Source organism: Pectinophora gossypiella, chromosome 9, assembly GCF_024362695.1.
Source record: "Pectinophora gossypiella chromosome 9, ilPecGoss1.1, whole genome shotgun sequence".
In the NCBI taxonomy this organism is placed as follows: Eukaryota; Metazoa; Arthropoda; class Insecta; order Lepidoptera; family Gelechiidae; genus Pectinophora; species Pectinophora gossypiella.
Window position 1 is genome coordinate 16,958,466 of NC_065412.1, and position 19,909 is coordinate 16,978,374.

The following is a 19,909-nucleotide window of genomic DNA, read 5'->3' on the forward strand; positions in this document are numbered from 1 at the left end:
GTCATTACATGAGATGATATGTCAGGGGCCTATGGCGGCTCAGTAATAACCCTGACACTAGGATTGATGGGGTTGGTAATCCACCTCACAACCCACACGATAGAAGAAGTAGGTAGCTATATTAATTGTTATAGGACTCATCCATTAGGAGAGGCACATTTTCTCTTGGCTAAATTAGTGGCCATCACTCTGCACACACCTTTAAGTGATTGAAGGCGTGCAGCAGTGCAGCAGACACGCGTGGAGATACAATATGTGACAGACGGAACTGAGTGCGTCGCCTAGCGGGGCGGGCAGGTGATTTGCAAGTAAATGTCTCATTCCCACGGCAGTTACTGCGCCCATGCCAGTAGTGGACATGTTACAAACAACATTAGGTATACACTTTCGCTAGCCTTACATGTTTATGGCAAACCATACTGTTTGCATCGAACCTTATCTGTTTGATGTTACGTGCAATCTCTACCTTGTTTCACACCTCGACTTGCTTACATAAACTGCCCAATACGTACACTTTACAATACTTACATACATTACTTAAGTATTTTTTCTCAAAATTACCGCATTTCTTAAAATTGTAATGTTTTCAGTTAACCTGTTTTCCCCATTGATAATGATTAATGGCATATAAAGTACGCTCAATTAATGTACCTAGAGGGATCGGTTGCTGAAACACTTAGAGCGACACAGTTTCGAACATTTTGTACAAATCGAACGCGAATCGAACTAGAAACACTTTCAATTTGGTGATGAAATGCTTCACACAACATATCACACACATTGAATCACATCGTATAAATTTCTTGATTTGATTACCTATTATACGTATTATGTTTTTATTTACTTCTAATATTTCTGCCGACATCAAAATAGTTCTAAACTCGGATTTTATTAAAGTTAATGCCGAATTAATGTATCATGCACGTTCTTTGCAAGATTATGAAATAAAACTCGTCGCTATTATAAAATTATATATATTTGAGAGCATATTACAATGAATAATGTTACTTATTATAAATGAAACAAAAGGAGTCATTTTTACAAAATGAAAATATATTATTATTATAGTAAATTATTATGAAATATAATAAATAGTTCAGTAAGGATGTATTTGAGTGTATTTCACATTATAATTGTATAACAGAATAAATATTTATTATAGACATAGATAAATACATATGGCAATAAAGATTAATACGTAGTCAAGAGCCCCATAAAACGGCACAATTACAATTATATTCAACACAAATTATTTACATTAATAGGCTCGGCATTATTATTTAATATTAATGGTCCATAAATTGACCCCGAGCGGACAGTCTTGCTGCTAGCCCGAGATTCAGGCTGTCCGGCACAGCGGCTGGCTACTGCCGGGTATAATCGTTACACCTCGCTTACTTTAATACACAACCAACAGATAAATAACATGTTTGTCTCCGCACATAAAAAGATATACAACTTTAGGTACACAAACCTAACAACGTTCATCTTGAAACTCAAACTGAGACTGTCGTCAAATTATTATGTATATACGGCACAAATAGGCAAATAAATACAACAAACCTTGCAGTAACACTAATACCCTTCTCTCCGCCGTGGTTTTCCTCAAAAACTTGTTGTACTAGAATGTATAAAAACTCTTACGCAACAACGATCAATAGTGAGAGTGAATGAGATAAAAGCAGACAAAATTATCCAATATATCAAATTCTTACTTTCCACAAATACTTACATCTTAATTTTTAAAAGTAAAGAATAATGTCTTTTTAAATGATTTATTACATTTCGTACCAATTTCGTGTCATCTCAAAATGTAAGTTTAATAAAAGTCATATTTTAATTAAATGACTGGCGGGAAGCTTAAACATTGTACTTCTAAAGTACATTTATTAAGTAACAAGTAAAAGTGAAAAAATATCACGTCGTAATGACCATTTCAAAACGCCGGTACAACTTTCGCGCCCTTATCAATATGGGATTGCGATAGCTCGCCGACGTACAAAGAAATTTTAACCTACACACCTACAGAAAGCAGGTTCGAAACTTATGAAGATATAAGAATTTTACACAGTGTTATTTACAGATATAACATAGGTACTTGAGTATCATATAATAACTAGTAGTATTCTTCATCCGTGTTTGACGAATCCTTCGCAGCGCCCACGCCCCGTGCCGCGAGGCGCGAGGCTCGCCGCCCTGCCCTGCCCACCCCGCTACGGAGGCGTTCCGTCACCGGACAGTAACAAACAAACTCCCGTCGAGGAGTGACCGACGCACGCCGCTCCCCGCGACGCATCATATGCTCAGCGACGGACGTTTCTTCCTCACGCTCTTGTTGCTCAACCCGAGGATTGTGCCGATTACCTAAGCACAAAAAAAATACTAATGAAATAACTAAATAGCTAGTCGATGCAATTGAAAGCTTTACACAAAAATATTTAAGTAAGATGAAGTCTCTAAGAGCACATCTCATGTAGTTGTCGTGGAAGGCGAGCGTAGTAGGGCGCATGCGCGTACCTTGGAGACGGAGTATGAGTCAAGTCGTACCTTGGAGACGGAGTATGAGTCAAGTCGTACCTTGGGGACGGAGTATGAGTCAAGTCGTACCTTAGAGACGGAGTATGCGGCGCGGTTGCGGCGCGGCGGCGGCAGCAGCAGCGCCAGCGCCCGCGCCTCGCGCAGCAGCGCGTGGAAGGCCAGCGCCGCGCCCGCGCTGCCCTCCGCCGCCGACACCTCGTAGAACTGGCAGCCGAACCGCAGCGACAGCTCCTGGCCCTCTTCCGCGTTCACAACTCTACACAGAACACACGCTTGTAAGAAACACCGCCAAAAAATTTAAAAAATAACACTTGTTTTGTTAGCGCAGTGACTGTAATACAACAAAACGCTCCAAAACTGTCTTATACGTCTGGATACGTCCAACGCGGGTCAATGCCGGAGCACACACGGCCGTCGCGATGAGTCAAAGTCACGTATATTATACAACTCTGTGCGCTATCGAGCACTATGATTAATTTTAATCTTGAACTGATTTTGTTTCTGCGAAAGGTTTGTCTGCAATCGTTTCGACTTCATTTCCGAACAGATTACTAAGAAAGATAATATTCTCGATATAAATATCAAATTGATCTCCTCCGATATATGTGGCAACATACCTCGCATGTTCTAAGTCGGTTTTGTTCCCTAGCAGGGTGACGGCGGTGCATCCAGGCAGCCGCGTCCTCTCGAGCAGGGCCAGCAGCTCGGCGGCTGCCAGGAACGACCGGCGGTCGCACACCGAGTACACCACCGCGAACGCGTCGCCCCAGCGCAAGTGCTCCGCTAGGCAGCCGCGCTTCTACACACACAAGTTGGAGAACTTAGAACAGAACTGCTTAGCGGAATAGCTGGTGTAATCGAGGATAACCAAAAACTAGAACCAGTAATCTATTTGTGGAAGCCTCGGCTCTACTCAACATTGCAGAGAAATTTCAAGAAAGTAGGCTACGATGGTTTGGACACATAAGGAAATGACCGCCTGATTACATACAACATGTTGGATCTAAGCATTTCCGGGTCCAGAAGACGAAAACGAAATGGAAAATCACCATCAAAAGAGAACAATGTGTTTTTCAAATGTATCTGCAGACGACACGTCAGACAGTCCAAACTGGAAAGTAAATATCCGGAAAGCAAACCTCATCACCATGGAGTATATAAACCTAATCTATTTACTAAGCTTCCGGTTTTTGGTCATTATATAAACTATCAAGTTCAATAGTACTCACAGCGCATCCGCATGTATCCAAAACCTCAACTTCAGAAGTGGCTCCGTCAAAAGCGACTCGGTGCTGATAAAGGAAATCTGTAATAAAACCCAGTCATTAGAGCAAAGACAAACGTTAGTGTTGAAAGACAATAAACCTTCAATCAGTATTAAACCTTTCAACTAGTCTCAGTTTCGACCTCGTGCCGTATTGGCTTTCAGAAAGACGGTGTCGCACGCATCTAGGTTACACGGTTGGTTTGCTGGGTACTTCGCTATTGCCTATTTAATTACTAGATGGTAAACTACAATGAGACAGATTATATGAAAATATTTTAAGTGTTATTTGAATGGATGGTAGTTCGTAGACTAGACTTAATAACAGATGTTGTGAAAATACAACTGATTGTGTATAGTTTGATAACAGGTCGTCGTCCGCGATATGCCGGCGCCAGCGCGAGCCACCTTGGCGATCCCTGTGCCACCGGCGCACTGCTGCCAACTTCGCAAATAGCTGCGTATTGGCACCGGCGGGTTGGCAAGTCTGACCCGCGACGAGCCCTACCACCGCCGATCTCCGCTATTTCTGTCTTACGTACACCATTGACATTCTTCTACACTCGAGGTCGTCAAATTACATCGCTTGATTCAATGGTAACGTGTCAACGTGTAACGCGTTATGCAATGGCAGTCGGTACTGACCTCCGGTGGAGCTGTACTCCCCGATGTACCGCTTGGTCAGGTAGCGCACCACCACGGCTGCAACAAACGTTATTTCTATTAATACAAACAAAATATGTAAATACAGCAATCTTATAGAAAGCTAGCGGTTGATTACTCATAGTTTACACTTTATCTGCCTCGATAAAACGCATCGTAGTATTTGAAATACAAGTTTGTAACAGAGAAAGCAGCAATTAGCAACTATAATCGGTAAGAGGTGTTACAAAAGTTGTATCCCTGAATCAATTTATAACTACAAGCCTCAATTAGAGGGAAAGTAGACAAAAGGGCTATAGGCGAGCTAATGTTGGCGATGCAGTCGGGGCCAGTCAAATATCCATAAACATGATCGGCGCTGCGCGGGCGCAGGCCGGCAAACCACGATCGCGCCACTTAACAGACGAGCGCGAGGTGCCTAGCCGACTGTAATCACCTAAATAATGTTGAACCTACTTAATTGTGAAAGAATTAACCTATTATAAACTGTGAGTACAGTTAACACCGTAGAAAATGTTAGTATTTATTTAGGTAAGGTAAGAGCATCAATGTTTATGGGCTATTTCCTGTAATAACTAAGCATTTAGGTAGAGTAGTAGTAAGATACTGTGGTTTTTTATGAACGTTGACAATACGGAGCAGTACAACGAATATAAGAGTGGGCGTATACACGATGGTAATGATGCACATTTCTATGTCTATATACCTCTATAATATTATCACGAGGCACGCAACGCATACTTATTTCTAAGTAGGTAGCGTGTTTTTTTAATTTAATGAAATATGAAGTATATTGTTTTTTTTTTATATTCACGTGGTGACGATAAATAAATATTTAATGCTGTAGCGAAAATGAAAATAAACGTACTACCTTGACAGGATTGTCCAATATATTCCGCAGTTTATGGCAATCGCAATCAAATAGTCGGCGGATATCTGACATTTATAGTAGCGAGCGGCCGCGGCGGAATGCCGCGAGTTATGTGCGCTCCACACTCCACCAGCGACGGAGCTGCAACGCATCGCCGCCGATAATGTCCACAATCGATGTGTTATACTCAATCGCACGATACCGTGATTACTATCTGTCCATACAACCCAGGTTTCCGCAGATTATTTTGGTTCACCGATCAACAGTGAGTGGATATTCCGTTTATTGTAGCCTCCTAATGGCATGTACTCTGTAGGGTTCATAAAGTGTTAATAAAAAATATTTAAAAAATCATAATAAATACTTACCTACCTACTTTAGGACCACTTGGGAAGTTGGGACATTGGTTGACTAAAGTAGTTATACTTCTGTCGAATATCTGTAATTTATTTACAAGTTCACATTGAGCCATAACGCGCGAATTGTCGATATTCTTGAGCAGAATCAATGCACTGCACTCAGAACAATCGATGTATGTTAATTGCTATTACTCGCTAGCTAGCGATTCCCCTTTATGTTCCGACTGGATGTCTGTAGTCATTCGTCTGACCAACAAATAGGTCAATGCGTGCTCCTCAGCGCCAGCGGTCAGCGGTCTACCTCCAATATAACACGATATAAAGTTTTATTAACGTCGAACTAGCAATAAATACAAAGCCGACACAGCCGACAACGCGTCGGTCAATACAAACCACGAGATTTATGTGCGAAACTATTTTGCTTACATTGTAATCTGTCGGCATTCAACGGCTTGCCAAAATAAATATAGCGTATTCACATTGACTTCGATTCGTTTCATGGCTCAAAAGATTGAACGTGAACATTTCAGGTCATATTAAATCGTTAACATTGATAGATACGATCGGCTTCGACTGATCCAATATCAGTAAAAGTCATTGAACGGACGAAATGAAAATACGAAGCGAAAATAAAGCTACTCCTACTCGAGTGGAGGAGGCGGCGCGCGCGGCCACTTATACCGAGCATACGTCACGGTGAGGTATTGCAAAATCAGAAAAGTTGTGTTCTTATCAAAACATGTAAAACAAACACGCGAGTGGAGTGGAACGCACCAATTACACTAACGAGCACTTTCACTGTGATACGCAGTTCAAGGCGATCCGCGGGCGTTACCCGCCGCCGCCGCGCAGAACACGCTGCGCGGGCGCATGCACCTCCAGCGGATTAACAGATAACATCATCCTGTGACGCCGCAGCTGCTGATACACATTCTCTAATACATTGTACAGGTATACGCGTGAAGGTGTCATTGTCATTGGCTTTTATCCTAGCAGATTAGGTTAACACTTCTATGTGTACCTTCTGAGAAATACTCTATTCTTGTTCGAGTCAGTGTCTTTTATCCCGACTGTTTCGCACGTGCATGGAACTTTCAATGTTGATCCACGAACTTCATATTTGCTTGCTGATTATTTTGCAATTGTCCTTTAAACTGACCGAAAGTACAGGTAGATAAATCGAATACGCATTTTCAATTCTACTTTAGTTGGCAAACGTTATCACAGTGTGACAGATTCCTTTCACGAAAGCATGGGCATTGAGGGGAGACGTTTGTCCATGACGTCTTAGCCTTAAAACACAAATTATAGTGATTAAAGGTCTGTTTACAAAAATAATTCTAAATTGTAAATTACACGGGCAAAGTAGACCGAAAGATCTTGAGACACAGGTACCGCCTTTCGGATGTCGAGGGAATTTCGCGTTCATTTTGTTCAAAGTGGAACAGTGAAGGTAATGAGAAGTGTAACGGGACCCGGGCGGGGGTGGGCCGCGCCCCCGCCGTTCGGAGACACTGCGCCGGAGTCGACGGAAGCCAAATGTTAATTAAGAGCTTCGCGGCGATCGCACGAACCTCCTCGCTCCGTAATTGAACCACGGCTTCAATTTACATTTTTAACGTTCACGTTATTTCCTTACGAACCACTTAATTAAGCCACTGTTTACTCGCCACTGTTCAGACTCCGGCCGTGTACCGGCGACGCAGCAGCTGACAATTTACGAAAGGAGTCTTCGTGTTCCAGTACTACATTTTTATTTCATAAAATTGAATTTGCAATAAACATAAAAGGATATATTTAATGTTCCACTTGGTTGAATAACTTTTACGAACCAAATAAGTATTGTCTTTATGTTTTTTTACGTCGCGCTGCAACTCGACACCGGGTGACAGACGAACCGTGAGAGTTGGGCCCTGTAGCTGGGGCACAGATAAAAATTATAAAGCAATGAAATTTTAATATGGCCGGTAAATATTCTTAAAGGATTTATGCAGCTGCAACTTTCACTTATATTGTCGGTTGCTGTGTGATGGTACGTGCTAATCAAAGTTTCTCCGTCCCCAAATGTTGTGGTGACCTGACGCACTGCTTAGCTGTAAGGAGGTAAGCTACTTCTTCTCACATATGGGTTGCGAGATCAATGCCCGACCTCATCAGCCATGGTGTCAATTACATAGTTATTTAGGTAAATAGTAGCCGGGACCGACTCCTTAACGTGCCCTCAGAAGCACGGATCATCTTGTTTTCGAACTTTGTGATTGTGTCCCCAAGGGGATTCGAACCAAGGCTTTCGGATGGTAAGCCCCACGCTCTCTAGAATTGCGCAGAATGTTCTACCCGGCACCAAGGACGCGTCACTATCAACAAATTGCAAAACGAATCTCTGTACTAATATAGCTGCGCGGTGCGTCGTTAGCAGTTCTATTCGCAGAAGCAATTACTTTTGTTGTCGTTGTGCATGTTATGTGTGCCGGCTGCAATATTGATGGATGTTGATTTCTCAATCACCTCAAGGGAGATTGGTCTTAAGACATTATTTTACAATCTACGTAATTGTACGGTCCAAACAACCGCATATTCAGAATTTTCTTTTTTTTTGTCGTTGTGTGATTACATCAATAGCAAGCCCCACACAGCGCATACCCCACCTCGTCGTTCAGACGGCGGCTACTATTAAGTTTATCGCATACCGTTACCAGATTATCCGACTTTACTTGCGTTAGGAGATTATTTACATTCTTCTATTTACAAATCGGATTATTTTAATCGGTGATTGTAATCGAATAGTGGTGGGTGTTCATGGAGTGTCGGGGCGGGTGTCCCGGTGAGTCAGTGCGCACACGCCGCGCCGCTATAAATACGCACGCGGTTGACATTTGCGCGTTCCCGATCTATGATCCCGAAGCATCCCGCGCAGTTACTGTTGCACACCTTATGTAACGTCGCAAGTGCATTCCTTGTCACCGGACTTCATTGGTTCACTCCATGATGTACTCGAGCACTACACAGGATATTAACAAGAATCAGATGAAAGTCTCCCTACCTATTTTATATTTTAGATTACCTGTGCTTTTTTTATTTTTGTTTAAGCTTTACTATTGCTATCAGAAGGAAATGTGAATCTCTCAAACGTAGATCCCCCTACGACGCCCCGTACTGAGGCCTGAGGGTGAGGGCCCTCGCGCTTCCAGTTAATGCAATCTACAACAAATTTATTTATTCTACAAAAATAAAATCAAATCAAATCTACAAAAAAGTTATCTCATATAGAGCTGAGTCTATTTCGTCTACGAAGTGTAACATCTACTCTAACAAATATTTTTTTCATGCCACTCAAAAATTTTAGCTTAATAAATATAATAACTTGGTGATAAATATTATATAAAGTATAATTATTGACGATCGTAACGATCTTGACGTCATTTTCATTAAATTATTATTTTGGCACAGTAATAATTTGTAGCTTAGTGAAACACTTTTCACTCGTCCTATCGCTGTTTATCATCTGATTCTCCATCGTATCTATTTACGGGACGTACAGGTATGTCATGTACCAGTTACGGCTAATTTAGATGAGTAAATAATTCGCGACATGGCAGTTGGCGGTGACTGCGCGTGCGCAGCCGGGCGCTATTCTCGTGGACGGAGCCCGACGTTATGTTCTATCAGTTTGTAAATATCATTACTACATGTCTACTACGCATGCGCTTTCGAGAACTTACATATTTCTATTAATGAAAGTGTATAATCTCTTCTTCTATCGTGTGGGTTCTTTGGTGAATTACCAACCCCATCAACTCTGGCGTCAGGGTGATCTGACATGACTCGTATAACGACTACATCCTTACATCAGTAAGTAATAATCGGGACCAACGGCGAAGGCACGTTACTTCCGAAGCACGGACCATCTTACTTTTGGACGATCTGGTAATCAGCCTATAATGTCCTAACCAATTTAGGTATCACAAAGTGAAATTTGTGATTAATCCCCATCGGGATTCGAACCCAGGGCCTCCGGATCGTGAGCACAACGCTCAACCACTGGATCACTGGGGCCGTTAGTGTATAATAAAAGACTAGTGGCAATTTTTGCAAAATCACACATCATTTTTAATCTAAGCAGGTGTATAATTTGTGTAATACGCATGCGTAGTAGTTGTAGTACATCCACTCTCCACACAATATCGATCTCGATTTTGCGATCATAGTTATAACTTACCTATAATAAGCATAATATATAGTACTTATATAGCTCCTGAGCTTATAAAAATATAAGAAAAAAATATGATTGTTTTCAAGAATTAAAACATGTTTACCAGTGATGGCCGCCATATGTGTTGTAAAGCCGTTATAATCTTGTTACGTTTAGTTCCTAGGAACATAGGAACAGCTCGGAGCTGACATGTAGACAATAAACATTTCACACAATTAAAGCCGTTCGAGGGCTGGCAGGTAATGAAGCCGATATTTACTATTACACCGAGATTAGAGACTCACAACAGCCCGCGGCATTCCGGTAACTGCTTCATCACACCGACTAGTGCTGGACACATGTGTATCATACTTGCTACTAGTGTCCGGCTGAACTTTCGGTTTCGGCCTAGTTTAAGCGTATTTCGGCTTGGTTTCGGTTTGGGCTGAAATCCGGTCGAAGGTTCAGTTCAAGAGGTTAGCCGCGATCGGGCATGTTCGGTACCTACGATGTGACGAATGTCGGCGAAGTGTCAAATTAAATATTTTATAACGCGTTCGTGACGTAATTGTAACTTTTTGTTTGCACCGGCAGTTTCTTGTGTTTGTATTAAAATTGAGGGTGATTAAAACAATATTTCGAATGAGGTTAGTTTTATTTTGCTATTATACTATTACACAATTGTTAATGAATATACAATTTGTTGTATTTCTTTGTTATAACAATAATCCGTAGGTCAGGTAGGTGTGTAGCTGCATGTTATGTAGTAATAATAAAAGTTCTAAGTATGTAAGTATCTACCTATATTAATTGTTGATTGAAGTCAAAAGTGACATACAGAAATACTGAAATTTAAAAGATATCATTTTGTTATTAAAATGAAACAGCATTGTTATTTTTATGCACATAAATTCACTCTCTACTCTACCTACTAACTCAACAATGACCATCACTAACTCCCATCATTTTTATTAGAAATATAAATTATTCAAACTTAATTAATGATAATAAAAATTAGGATTTAGGACCGGCCACATTTCGAGCACATTACCTTAACAAAACGTCAATATTAAAAATTTAATACGTACAAACTAAGCAAAAAAAAAACATAAAAGTTATTCAGCCTACTGTAGGAGATGTCTTTTAAAAAATAAAAAATAACTACATACTGCATAAAGATCAAACATAATCTAATTAGTTTTTCTAATAGCATAATGTTTAATTTACTTATTTATTTTTTCCGTGTTTCGGTTTCGGCCCTTAGTTTCGATCAGACACTACTAGATACCTACTGCCCCATACGAAATCACGTTTTAACTGAACACTTCGTACTCAAAAATGAGCTATTATAATACATACACGTAGATAACTACATCCCACGACTATATCCTAATAGGGTACTGAGAGGTACATCCATCGCAAGATGATCTAAGTACCCACACCTCACCGAGCTTTCTGTTAGACTAACGTATTATATTAGGTGGTGAGCCGTATCTATCGTTGTCTATAATGGTCGAGGCAACTGTGTTAGTGAAAACTGCACTATGATATATGAAGTTTTCATCACTGAAGTTATTATCACAACTACTTGGTTGATGAAAACTAAATATTTTATTCATTAGTGTCAATTCGTCCAAAATATAATTGTAAAATAATACGTCAGAAGGTCCGTTACACGTCAGGCTTTTAAATTACTTGACAAGTTTCGTCGCCAAGAGGACAATTGGACCACTTTAACATAATTATTTACTGTTCATTCGTGTAAAGACTATATATTTAATAAGTGTAAGAAGACTTCCACGTCCTCAATAAAGCCGATCACACTACCTCAACGACCAAATATATATTTTTAAAACAGACAGAACACAAATCATCTAATGTACCTATATCTAATTATAAAAGAACTCTAAATATGACTAAAAGAAATTATAGTATTGATATCAGTTACCGTGCACTAGTCTGGTACCGCGCGACTCTACCGCGATGCGGTCAGCGTGATTGATTGTGTGTCTGGATAATTGCATAATGAGGCGAGGCTTACCCAAACTGATGCTTACTACTCACAATAATCGACCGAATGGCTCGATATAACAATTGAAAACCTCGCCTAAACTTTAGCGAACCATTCATTAAAGTCAATCGTTTTCTTTTTGTAAACAAACAGAAATACATCCTGCCTAATGACCGCCAGCCACGACATACATTAGGCACACCATGCTTTATGGGAATTTGGGAAGTCATCTGAAACATGCATATTGATGCGAAGTTATTGGAAAACTCGCATTATAAATCACTTTCACTTTCCGTTAGATAAACAATTCTATAAATTTTTCGTATAATATGTACTGGTTTGCCAATAATAATTAATCATTGTTTCTGACTAATGAAGTAATTATATTTTAGTTGGGTAAATATAATTTTTATAGTAATTATAGCTATAAATATGATTTATTTACTTTATAACTAGTATTAGTTACATAACATGTTACCAAACGTAAACACGTAATTTTAATTATAGTTGTATGTTCAATATAAATCACAATGGAGTGAAGTGTGCAGCCCACGGGCGGGACATCCATCAAACGCAGCAAATGTGTCTAATTGTTATGTTAATGTTTGAAGTGTTTCCCAAAAGTGGTTCCTATAAATCAATTTCACCAGCTTTCGCCGACTCATTGTTTATACTTTCTACGGCGTCAAACATAATTTATTGCCGAATCAAATGGTAGCATTTCACACGTTCTTAAGTAATATTAATGAGCGATTAGGTTACGTGTGTTATGTAATGATGAGTTATAGTTATCAATCTGCATAATGTTCTGTGAGCGCACCGCCCGCGCCCTCGTGGTAGCCGCGCGCGCACGTCTCGTGGGCCCGCGCCGCGGAATGCTAATTCGAGAATGTCTACTATGCATAACACTAATAGAGATATTTAAACTAACTTCCACAGAATGATGGATCGATCGAGAATCTTTATTCGAAATCAGTGATTGGTGACCACGTCGTTACAACGTTGTTACGTACGTATTTACATGTTGTATTATTTGTTGTTGATTACATACATTATCCATACATTGAAAATGGGAGGAACAATAATGGTCGTTAAAAAGACGATATAACCTATACCTTAATCATAATAAAGGTGGTGTGATATCATTATAGGCCAAGCGAGCGTGAAACGCGCGCTTTACAAGTAGGTATGAGCAAATAGTTTATACTTCCACTGTGCATTTCACTCATCCGCAAACATTACGACTCACAGAGAGCTCCACGATAGTATATTAAAATGTCGTCTTGTGTATTATAACCTGCACGGCAAAAAAACAAATATCGTCTATTTATTATCTTTCAGCTTTATCACAGAAAGCTAAAAATCTTAGTATGATCGGCTGTTTATCAAAATGGCCATTCACTTATCTGTGCAGTATCTTTCGAAAAGTAATGATAAAATTGCAGCCTAAAATATACATTGCCGGTAAAGTGGCCATGGAATTTGAGAAATAGTAGAGCTGTCGTAGTTATCTGTTTGCAGGAGTAGTAGCAAGAGAGCGGGGTTGAACAGGCGACAGCGGTTCTCATACAAAATGCGCATTAAGGCGTTTTCAACCTCTTTCTTCTATTCCGTGGTTGTGACCACTTGCGGTCCTGAGTATTCAGATCGACGAATGTAAATTGATGTATATTGACTAAAAGTTACTAAAATACAAAATTCATAAGGTTTCTATTTAAAGCGTGGGACACCGCAACTCCACTGCGATGACAAATATTGCTCATTAAACAAAGTTGCTCACCGTGATTCCTCTACTAAAATTATCTTCAAATCACGGATTCCGTCTGTTATTCACATTACACTACATTCAGGGAGCACTCGCCGAGTATTTTGAGAGGGGCGTCAGAAAAAAACGCGACTCTGTCACATACCGGTCGCACGCGTCACTCCGCCGCTCACTAGTGACGAGTGCGCGTACGCAGTTCGATCGATTGCCCGCTTCTATGAAGCTGACTGGACCGCTGACTAACCTAACATATCCGATTGCTATTGTCTTTGTTTTGTTTTCTTTGTAAAGCATCTGTTCATACTTATATATAGTTATACCAGTTATTATGCGACCCGTACACCAAAACCGGACTCAAAATTCAAGTTCAGAAAATTGCAGGTGGCTTGTCATGTCACTTAAAATGTAATTATTCTGTAATTTTGTAATTCAGCCTTCGATGGTGTTTGGTAGGCCAGGTTTCTTCGGTTTCCATGGTAACCGTAGATGAAAACTAACGTTTGACTTCCTAAACGTAACATAAGAAGAGTGGGTGTGTATATTATACACCTCTGCCTACCCCTTAGGAGTTACCGGCGTGATGCTTTGTTATGTTATAAACTTTAATTAAGCAGGTTCTGAAAACGAAACCCCAAAATGTATACGGTCGTGTCCAGATCAAATCAAAGTAGGTATAACAATTAAATTCATAGCATAGAATTCCTCGCCTAGCAGTCTACCGCGACGGTTCACTATATAATGAGTCATTGTGACTCAAATCGAATTGAATTCGTCAACCTTCATGTCTAGGTTATAAATTTAAAGTTTGGGCAACTCACCAACCACCTACTGCGGTGCATTCATCTTCCTGTGTTAACCTAGGAGTATTTTAATTCTGCATATTTGAAATATAATTATGTACAAGTAAATCGCTCCATGAACGGCCCACAAAAGTGATCACCTTTCGAGTGATACCAACTACTTAACAATAAAATAAACTCGTTCTCCTGACTAACTCTTTAATAGACTTATATGTATTTTATAGGCGAATGGAAGTAAGTGTGTGATTCATTACACCGTACTTATTTTTGGAATCTGAAATTACAGGCGTAGGTACTATGGGTTGTTGACATGAGTGATAAAAATTAAAGTTGTCTATTTGTTGACGTTGGCAAACATCACACGTGGTGGTATAAAAGACTTGTTTATTTATAGATGTCCGTCATGTCCATGCTGTGTTTGACAATAAAGCTGATATAAAGCCACTCCAATCGTTTCGTGCTCTATTTATGCTTGCTTGATATGATGTTTTCTTTAATTCAGATTATCACAATAATTATGACGAATTGCGGTGAATCATGCCACACCCACCTGGCGGTTATTTCAGTGTTTCAGATAAACTGTGAGTTTCGAGGTTATTGGTTCAGCCGTGTTCGTAACCCGGCCGCGGCCGCGCACAATGCACCGATATCGCGATGTAAATAGTGTTATCGAGTGTTTGTGTGCGGATCAGGCGCGTGGAATCGTCCGCTGCTGGTGACATAGAATGGCATCGTATCTGCGACAAGCGACTGATAGTGGCTCGCCGCCGCCGCCGGTGCGTGACTTACGCGGTATTTCCCTACAATGACGACAGCCTCTGTCTCTGATAACGCAAACTCAAAATTCCAACGTCTCTCAAAAAAACGTCAACTTAAATATACGCTGTGCACGTCTCATGTCATTCATCATCATTTAACCGATGAGGTCAAAGCTCCAAGTTCCAGACACACCACATTCTGTGCAATGTTCTTATTGTGTGCCAAATTGTAGGTACTGTACAAATAAATTCGCAATACCAATCTCAGATATATAAAGACGAACAGTTTTATGTATAGTAGGCACCTAAATCAAATATTCTTCGTGCGTAAGTTAAACTAAAAACATTTCAGGTACATTCAAAAACATCACAGGTACAGTTTATGTAGGCAATCAAGCGTCTAATAAAACAACGCAAACAGTTTTCATAAAAGTTAAGAACATCTTCGTAGAGCCACATTCTGTGATAAATCTAATATGAACCGGTCACAACAATGTGAACTATTTCACCTGAAAGTTTATTAAACTGTAAAAATATAAAACAAGAAATAAATAATGTTAAATTTTATGAGTAGGAGTTAGTAGGTACCTAACGCTTAGGTAGAGTCACTGCTTCGGTATTTCTGGAATTTATTATTGCTCTCTTTATACAGTTGTCTTTACTCATCAGCAGCACAATAAAAACGTAGTAGAGTGTATATATATATAAGTAAATAAGTATAATTTATTATCAGCGACAATAACGAGTCTTAAGCTTTGTGTCGTATTGACGTGTACGGCTTCCGTCACATTAACTGTACGGTGTAAGTCAACATAAGGTCGCGTTAGATAATATATCGTCACTAATTACGGTTCTGAATACCTTCATATACAAATTAAAAGCGGTGCCATAGTTATCAACAATAATCAATTAGTAACCGGCATGACGTCAGAGGATTAAATAAAAGGGTGTGTAATTAAATTAACAGTCATAATACTAGCTGGAGAACGCATCCTTCGAATGCATAATTATGGAAGAATATCTTCCAAAGCCATTAACTGTAATTGATTTCGGCATCCCGACTGCAGCAGAAACAAAAAGATGAAATATTTAAATCGTCGATTCGTTAACTCTAATTAGTTTATTGAGGGATTAAAATAATAAAAGCTTGGAAAAAAGAGGAATGAAGCAAGCTGCATGCATTTAGCCAGGTGTGCAGGACCCTGTCAGACGCAACATGTCAGGATGTCTCCGGTATACGTGCACACAACGACAGGAGGCTCGCTCACCAGACTTGCCGCAGCGGGGGCTGCCCAGCACCACCACTCTTATTCGATTGACTGTCATCTTCATTTGTCCGTTCAATATTCACTGCACTGTCAGATTAATAAAAATATTTTTCATTAATGTTTTACTGATTTGATTCGAAGTTCGTGTTCGGAATGTTCTCGCGGCGATGTGCCGGCTGAGGTTGGTGCTAGCGGTGCGCGCGCGCTCGCGGGCTCGGTCCGCGCCTGACTGTCGCGGGCCGTGTGTTATGTACTGTGTACTGCTGCGGTGCTGCGGTGCTGCAGTACTGCCAACACTCGCGCACTATTGGCGCACTCACGCGCCTTATCTAATGAACCGAGAAGTCTCTGAACATTTCATGCATGCAACTATCTTGAAGTTTTTTTGCATGTCTGGAGAACCGCGAACTGCTCCAACGGCTTACATTGAACACAGGAATGCAGCCAATGTTGATTAGAAATAGCAATCCTGTATTCTCAGAATAATCTGGGTTGGAATTTCTCTGCGCTTAATTTACATGCATCGTACAAAAGGCGCAATGTAATCGCGTTGTCACCTTAATAGCATTAGCGGTTTAATGCATGGCCGTAGTGAAGTGTTTGACAGTAATCCGGTAGCAGTTGTCAGTTTGTAGAATAAAAGTGTTGGCTGGTGACTGCGGGGTTCTAGCATTTCGGTCAGGAGAGCGCACGCGCGCCTGATCTGTCGCGAATGTGTGCCAATATGCGCCTGTCAGTGCGGTGACGTCGCGCGTCGCGTCGCGGCGCCGCAACGGAACGAGCGACGCGGGCGCGCCGCGTGTGCTCCGCAACGTCAAGCACTGCGTGTATTGTATCAATAAGACATCACACATCGACGCGGTCAAGGCCCCAATTGTACAAAGAAATCAATTTTAATGAATTGCCAGTTGCAAAAGCACATTTAACTAAATTTCAATATACATTGTGTTCTGACATTTTATGCATTACACATAAGTTATCTTCAATAATAAAACATTAAGAGAAATTAAGCACCGGCTGTCGAGGCGTTACAATACGTTTTTTGCAACGATGTATTAGGACAGTGATATGAACGTAACTTACTCAAGGCAGCTAGAAATACACAAATGTCAATAAAAAAAATCGGCCGGAGCTTAGCCATTGTTGTATAATGAGCGCTATGGAGATAAAGGGCAATAAAGCAAAAAGTGATGTTTTGTTTGATTTTAATAGGCGGTTAGATAGTCGCAGGAAGAATGTTAACAAGCTCTTTGTTAGTGGAGCAGCTAATCGCGAGAGCGGTGATAGATATCGGGAAACTGCGCCCGCGCCGCCGCCGGCAGGTTATGGAAATGTATATATGCGGACATTCTGAAAAGTTTCGCCAACTACATAAAGGACTTCGCTTTAAATTCTTCTGTTTTATCTTCTCCTTTAGCCGAGTGCACTATCGTCACTGACCCGGACGACCAAATACAATAAAATAGGTAAAATGAAAGACGTGAGTTATTAACACTGTGTTCTGATATCACTAAAGTAAAAAATATAGTTTTGAATAATAAAATAAAATAAATGTATTGCATAATAGTATAATCACATTTACATAACACGTGTAGTAACAATTAAAAAAAAAACAATTAATAAGTAATTGTAAGACAGACATTAAAAAGATAACTTCGAAAAATACAAAAAGGAAACAATAAACCTGTAAGAATAAGGACAAGTTAGTGACGGTCGGGGAGGCATTCAGACACGACGCGCTCTCGGGGCCCACGCGCCGCGAACACTGCGAACTGTATATCCTGGGTGACTGTCACTTATGGCGACGAAGAGACTAACCGTAGGAAGAAGAACTACTGTCTGTTTCAGTGCAGGTGAATGATATCTCTTAAATATTTGTTGCGCTTTGGTTAAATACAAATTAGTAGGTTATTTTACACGCCCTTTTGTAGAACAAATTTGGGCCAACAGTCACCAACTGTCAGGATGCTTAAGGAGTATAATAATATTAATGCTGGAATTGATGTGGACATATTTCATGACAAGTTACACAGTTTCAGGTCTAAAATTATTCGAACTTTTTGAGTTAATATTTTAAGTCTACCACCAAAGTTTATTTGTATGTTTTGATTTAGTTTAGTTTCATTAAGTTTAATTACCTTTCTGCTACTGTTAAATTTGCAAATTAGTTTATGCATTGTGAGTGCTATGTACACCGTTATTGTAACACATATCAGTCAGAATACCTAGTTAAGTTATGGAATAAGCTCAATATGTGTGATGTGGTTGTACTTTTTAAAATAAATAAATAAATAAATACTTGATTTTATTTAGTCATTTAATATGTCAAACTTAGCCTGAGTGGGCTACCCCAAAAAAGAGAGATGCGGCCTTCGGTCACCGGTAGAATTTTACAAATGAGGGAAAACATATCAGTGCCCCCTTTTGAAAAATCTGAGTACGTCCCTGGACGGACGCAGAGGCGTCGATGCGTTGTTGAGGAGGATGCGCCTGCGCCGCCACCTGCGGGATTGTAAGTCTTCCTGCGGTCTAACCCCCCTCTCCCTCCCCTTCGCTCCGCTGCATCCTGATTGTCTCACAACTTACACCAATCTACCGCCGATCAGATTTCGTCTCTTTTTAACTGTGTTACTTTACCACCAGAATTAATTTATTCAAAAGTCGGAGTCACTTTTTCCATAACATTTTTGTGCCATTTTGTAAAGCGTACAATGCAATTAATCAAGAAAAACGTAATTTTCACACGTAATGACCAATGTACGCATTTGAGTCAACACGGCTTAGTAACGGTGGCGTGCGGCAATAAAGTCGTTATAAAAACGCACCGCGCTCTCGCGCGCGTCGTATAATGATTCGACAATTTGTTTGTGATGAGATGACCAATCTATCGTCAGCGGAGTCTAAAATGCCCTTTAATAGGTCTGCGTGGCCAATCCACGTGGGAACTAAGATATATCTGATACATACAAAATAACACGCGCCTATTTCCTATCAGGGTTGGCAGAGAACACGGAATTCCACTTATTACGATCCTGCCAAAAGTTTCTTTCACTCTTATCATTCATGCTCATATAAGTTTATAAGTGTAATGAAATGTCCCATAGAGCCGCTGGCAGCATACTTCTCCACACTTTTCTTAAATACGGGCTAACACGGTTTCCCTTTCCTAATGTACCAATTTTTAGCTTCCTACCTTGAAAACTGCTATGGATTAAAAAAATATGCAAGATTTTTTTTGTTAGTCACAAATAGTCCACATACCAATTCATAGATTTCTACCTTGAAAATTGCAAAATGCTCCACACAAACATCCATCCACCATTGGAGGGAAGTGGGGGGTTGGAAAGAGACAACAAGTAGCTTATGTCACTCCCTATCTCTTCAACTTTGCTCCGTTTTGCCGTGAAAGACGGACAAACA

At 40.2% G+C, this 19,909-nt stretch overlaps 1 protein-coding gene across 1 annotated transcript; it reads right to left on the reverse strand.

Annotated features, from left to right (window-relative positions):
• Positions 1 to 958: 958 nt before the first annotated feature.
• LOC126369713 (ras-related and estrogen-regulated growth inhibitor-like protein) lies at positions 959 to 16,759 on the reverse strand. Its single transcript, XM_050014284.1, has 6 exons — positions 16,490 to 16,759; positions 4,448 to 4,504; positions 3,768 to 3,844; positions 3,156 to 3,337; positions 2,608 to 2,794; positions 959 to 2,364 (listed from the first exon to the last, which is right to left on the reverse strand). The coding sequence occupies exons 1-6, from the start codon at positions 16,551 to 16,553 to the stop codon at positions 2,296 to 2,298; spliced, it is 636 nt and encodes a 211-aa protein (XP_049870241.1). The 5' UTR covers positions 16,554 to 16,759; the 3' UTR covers positions 959 to 2,295.
• Between the last annotated feature and the right edge of the window lie 3,150 nt (positions 16,760 to 19,909).

What these genes read in the sequence shown, in the direction of transcription:
- LOC126369713 (XM_050014284.1), bottom strand. Translation starts at nt 16,553, where the DNA reads ATGAAGATGACAGTCAATCGAATAAGAGTGGTGGTGCTGGGCAGCCCC. An exon ending in CCCCCGCTGCGGCAAGTCTG is followed by an intron (nt 4,505 to 16,489) that starts GTGAGCGAGCCT and finishes CGTTTGTTGCAG; the next exon opens with CCGTGGTGGTGCGCTACCTG. An exon ending in GGAGTACAGCTCCACCGGAG is followed by an intron (nt 3,845 to 4,447) that starts GTCAGTACCGAC and finishes GTTTTATTACAG; the next exon opens with ATTTCCTTTATCAGCACCGA.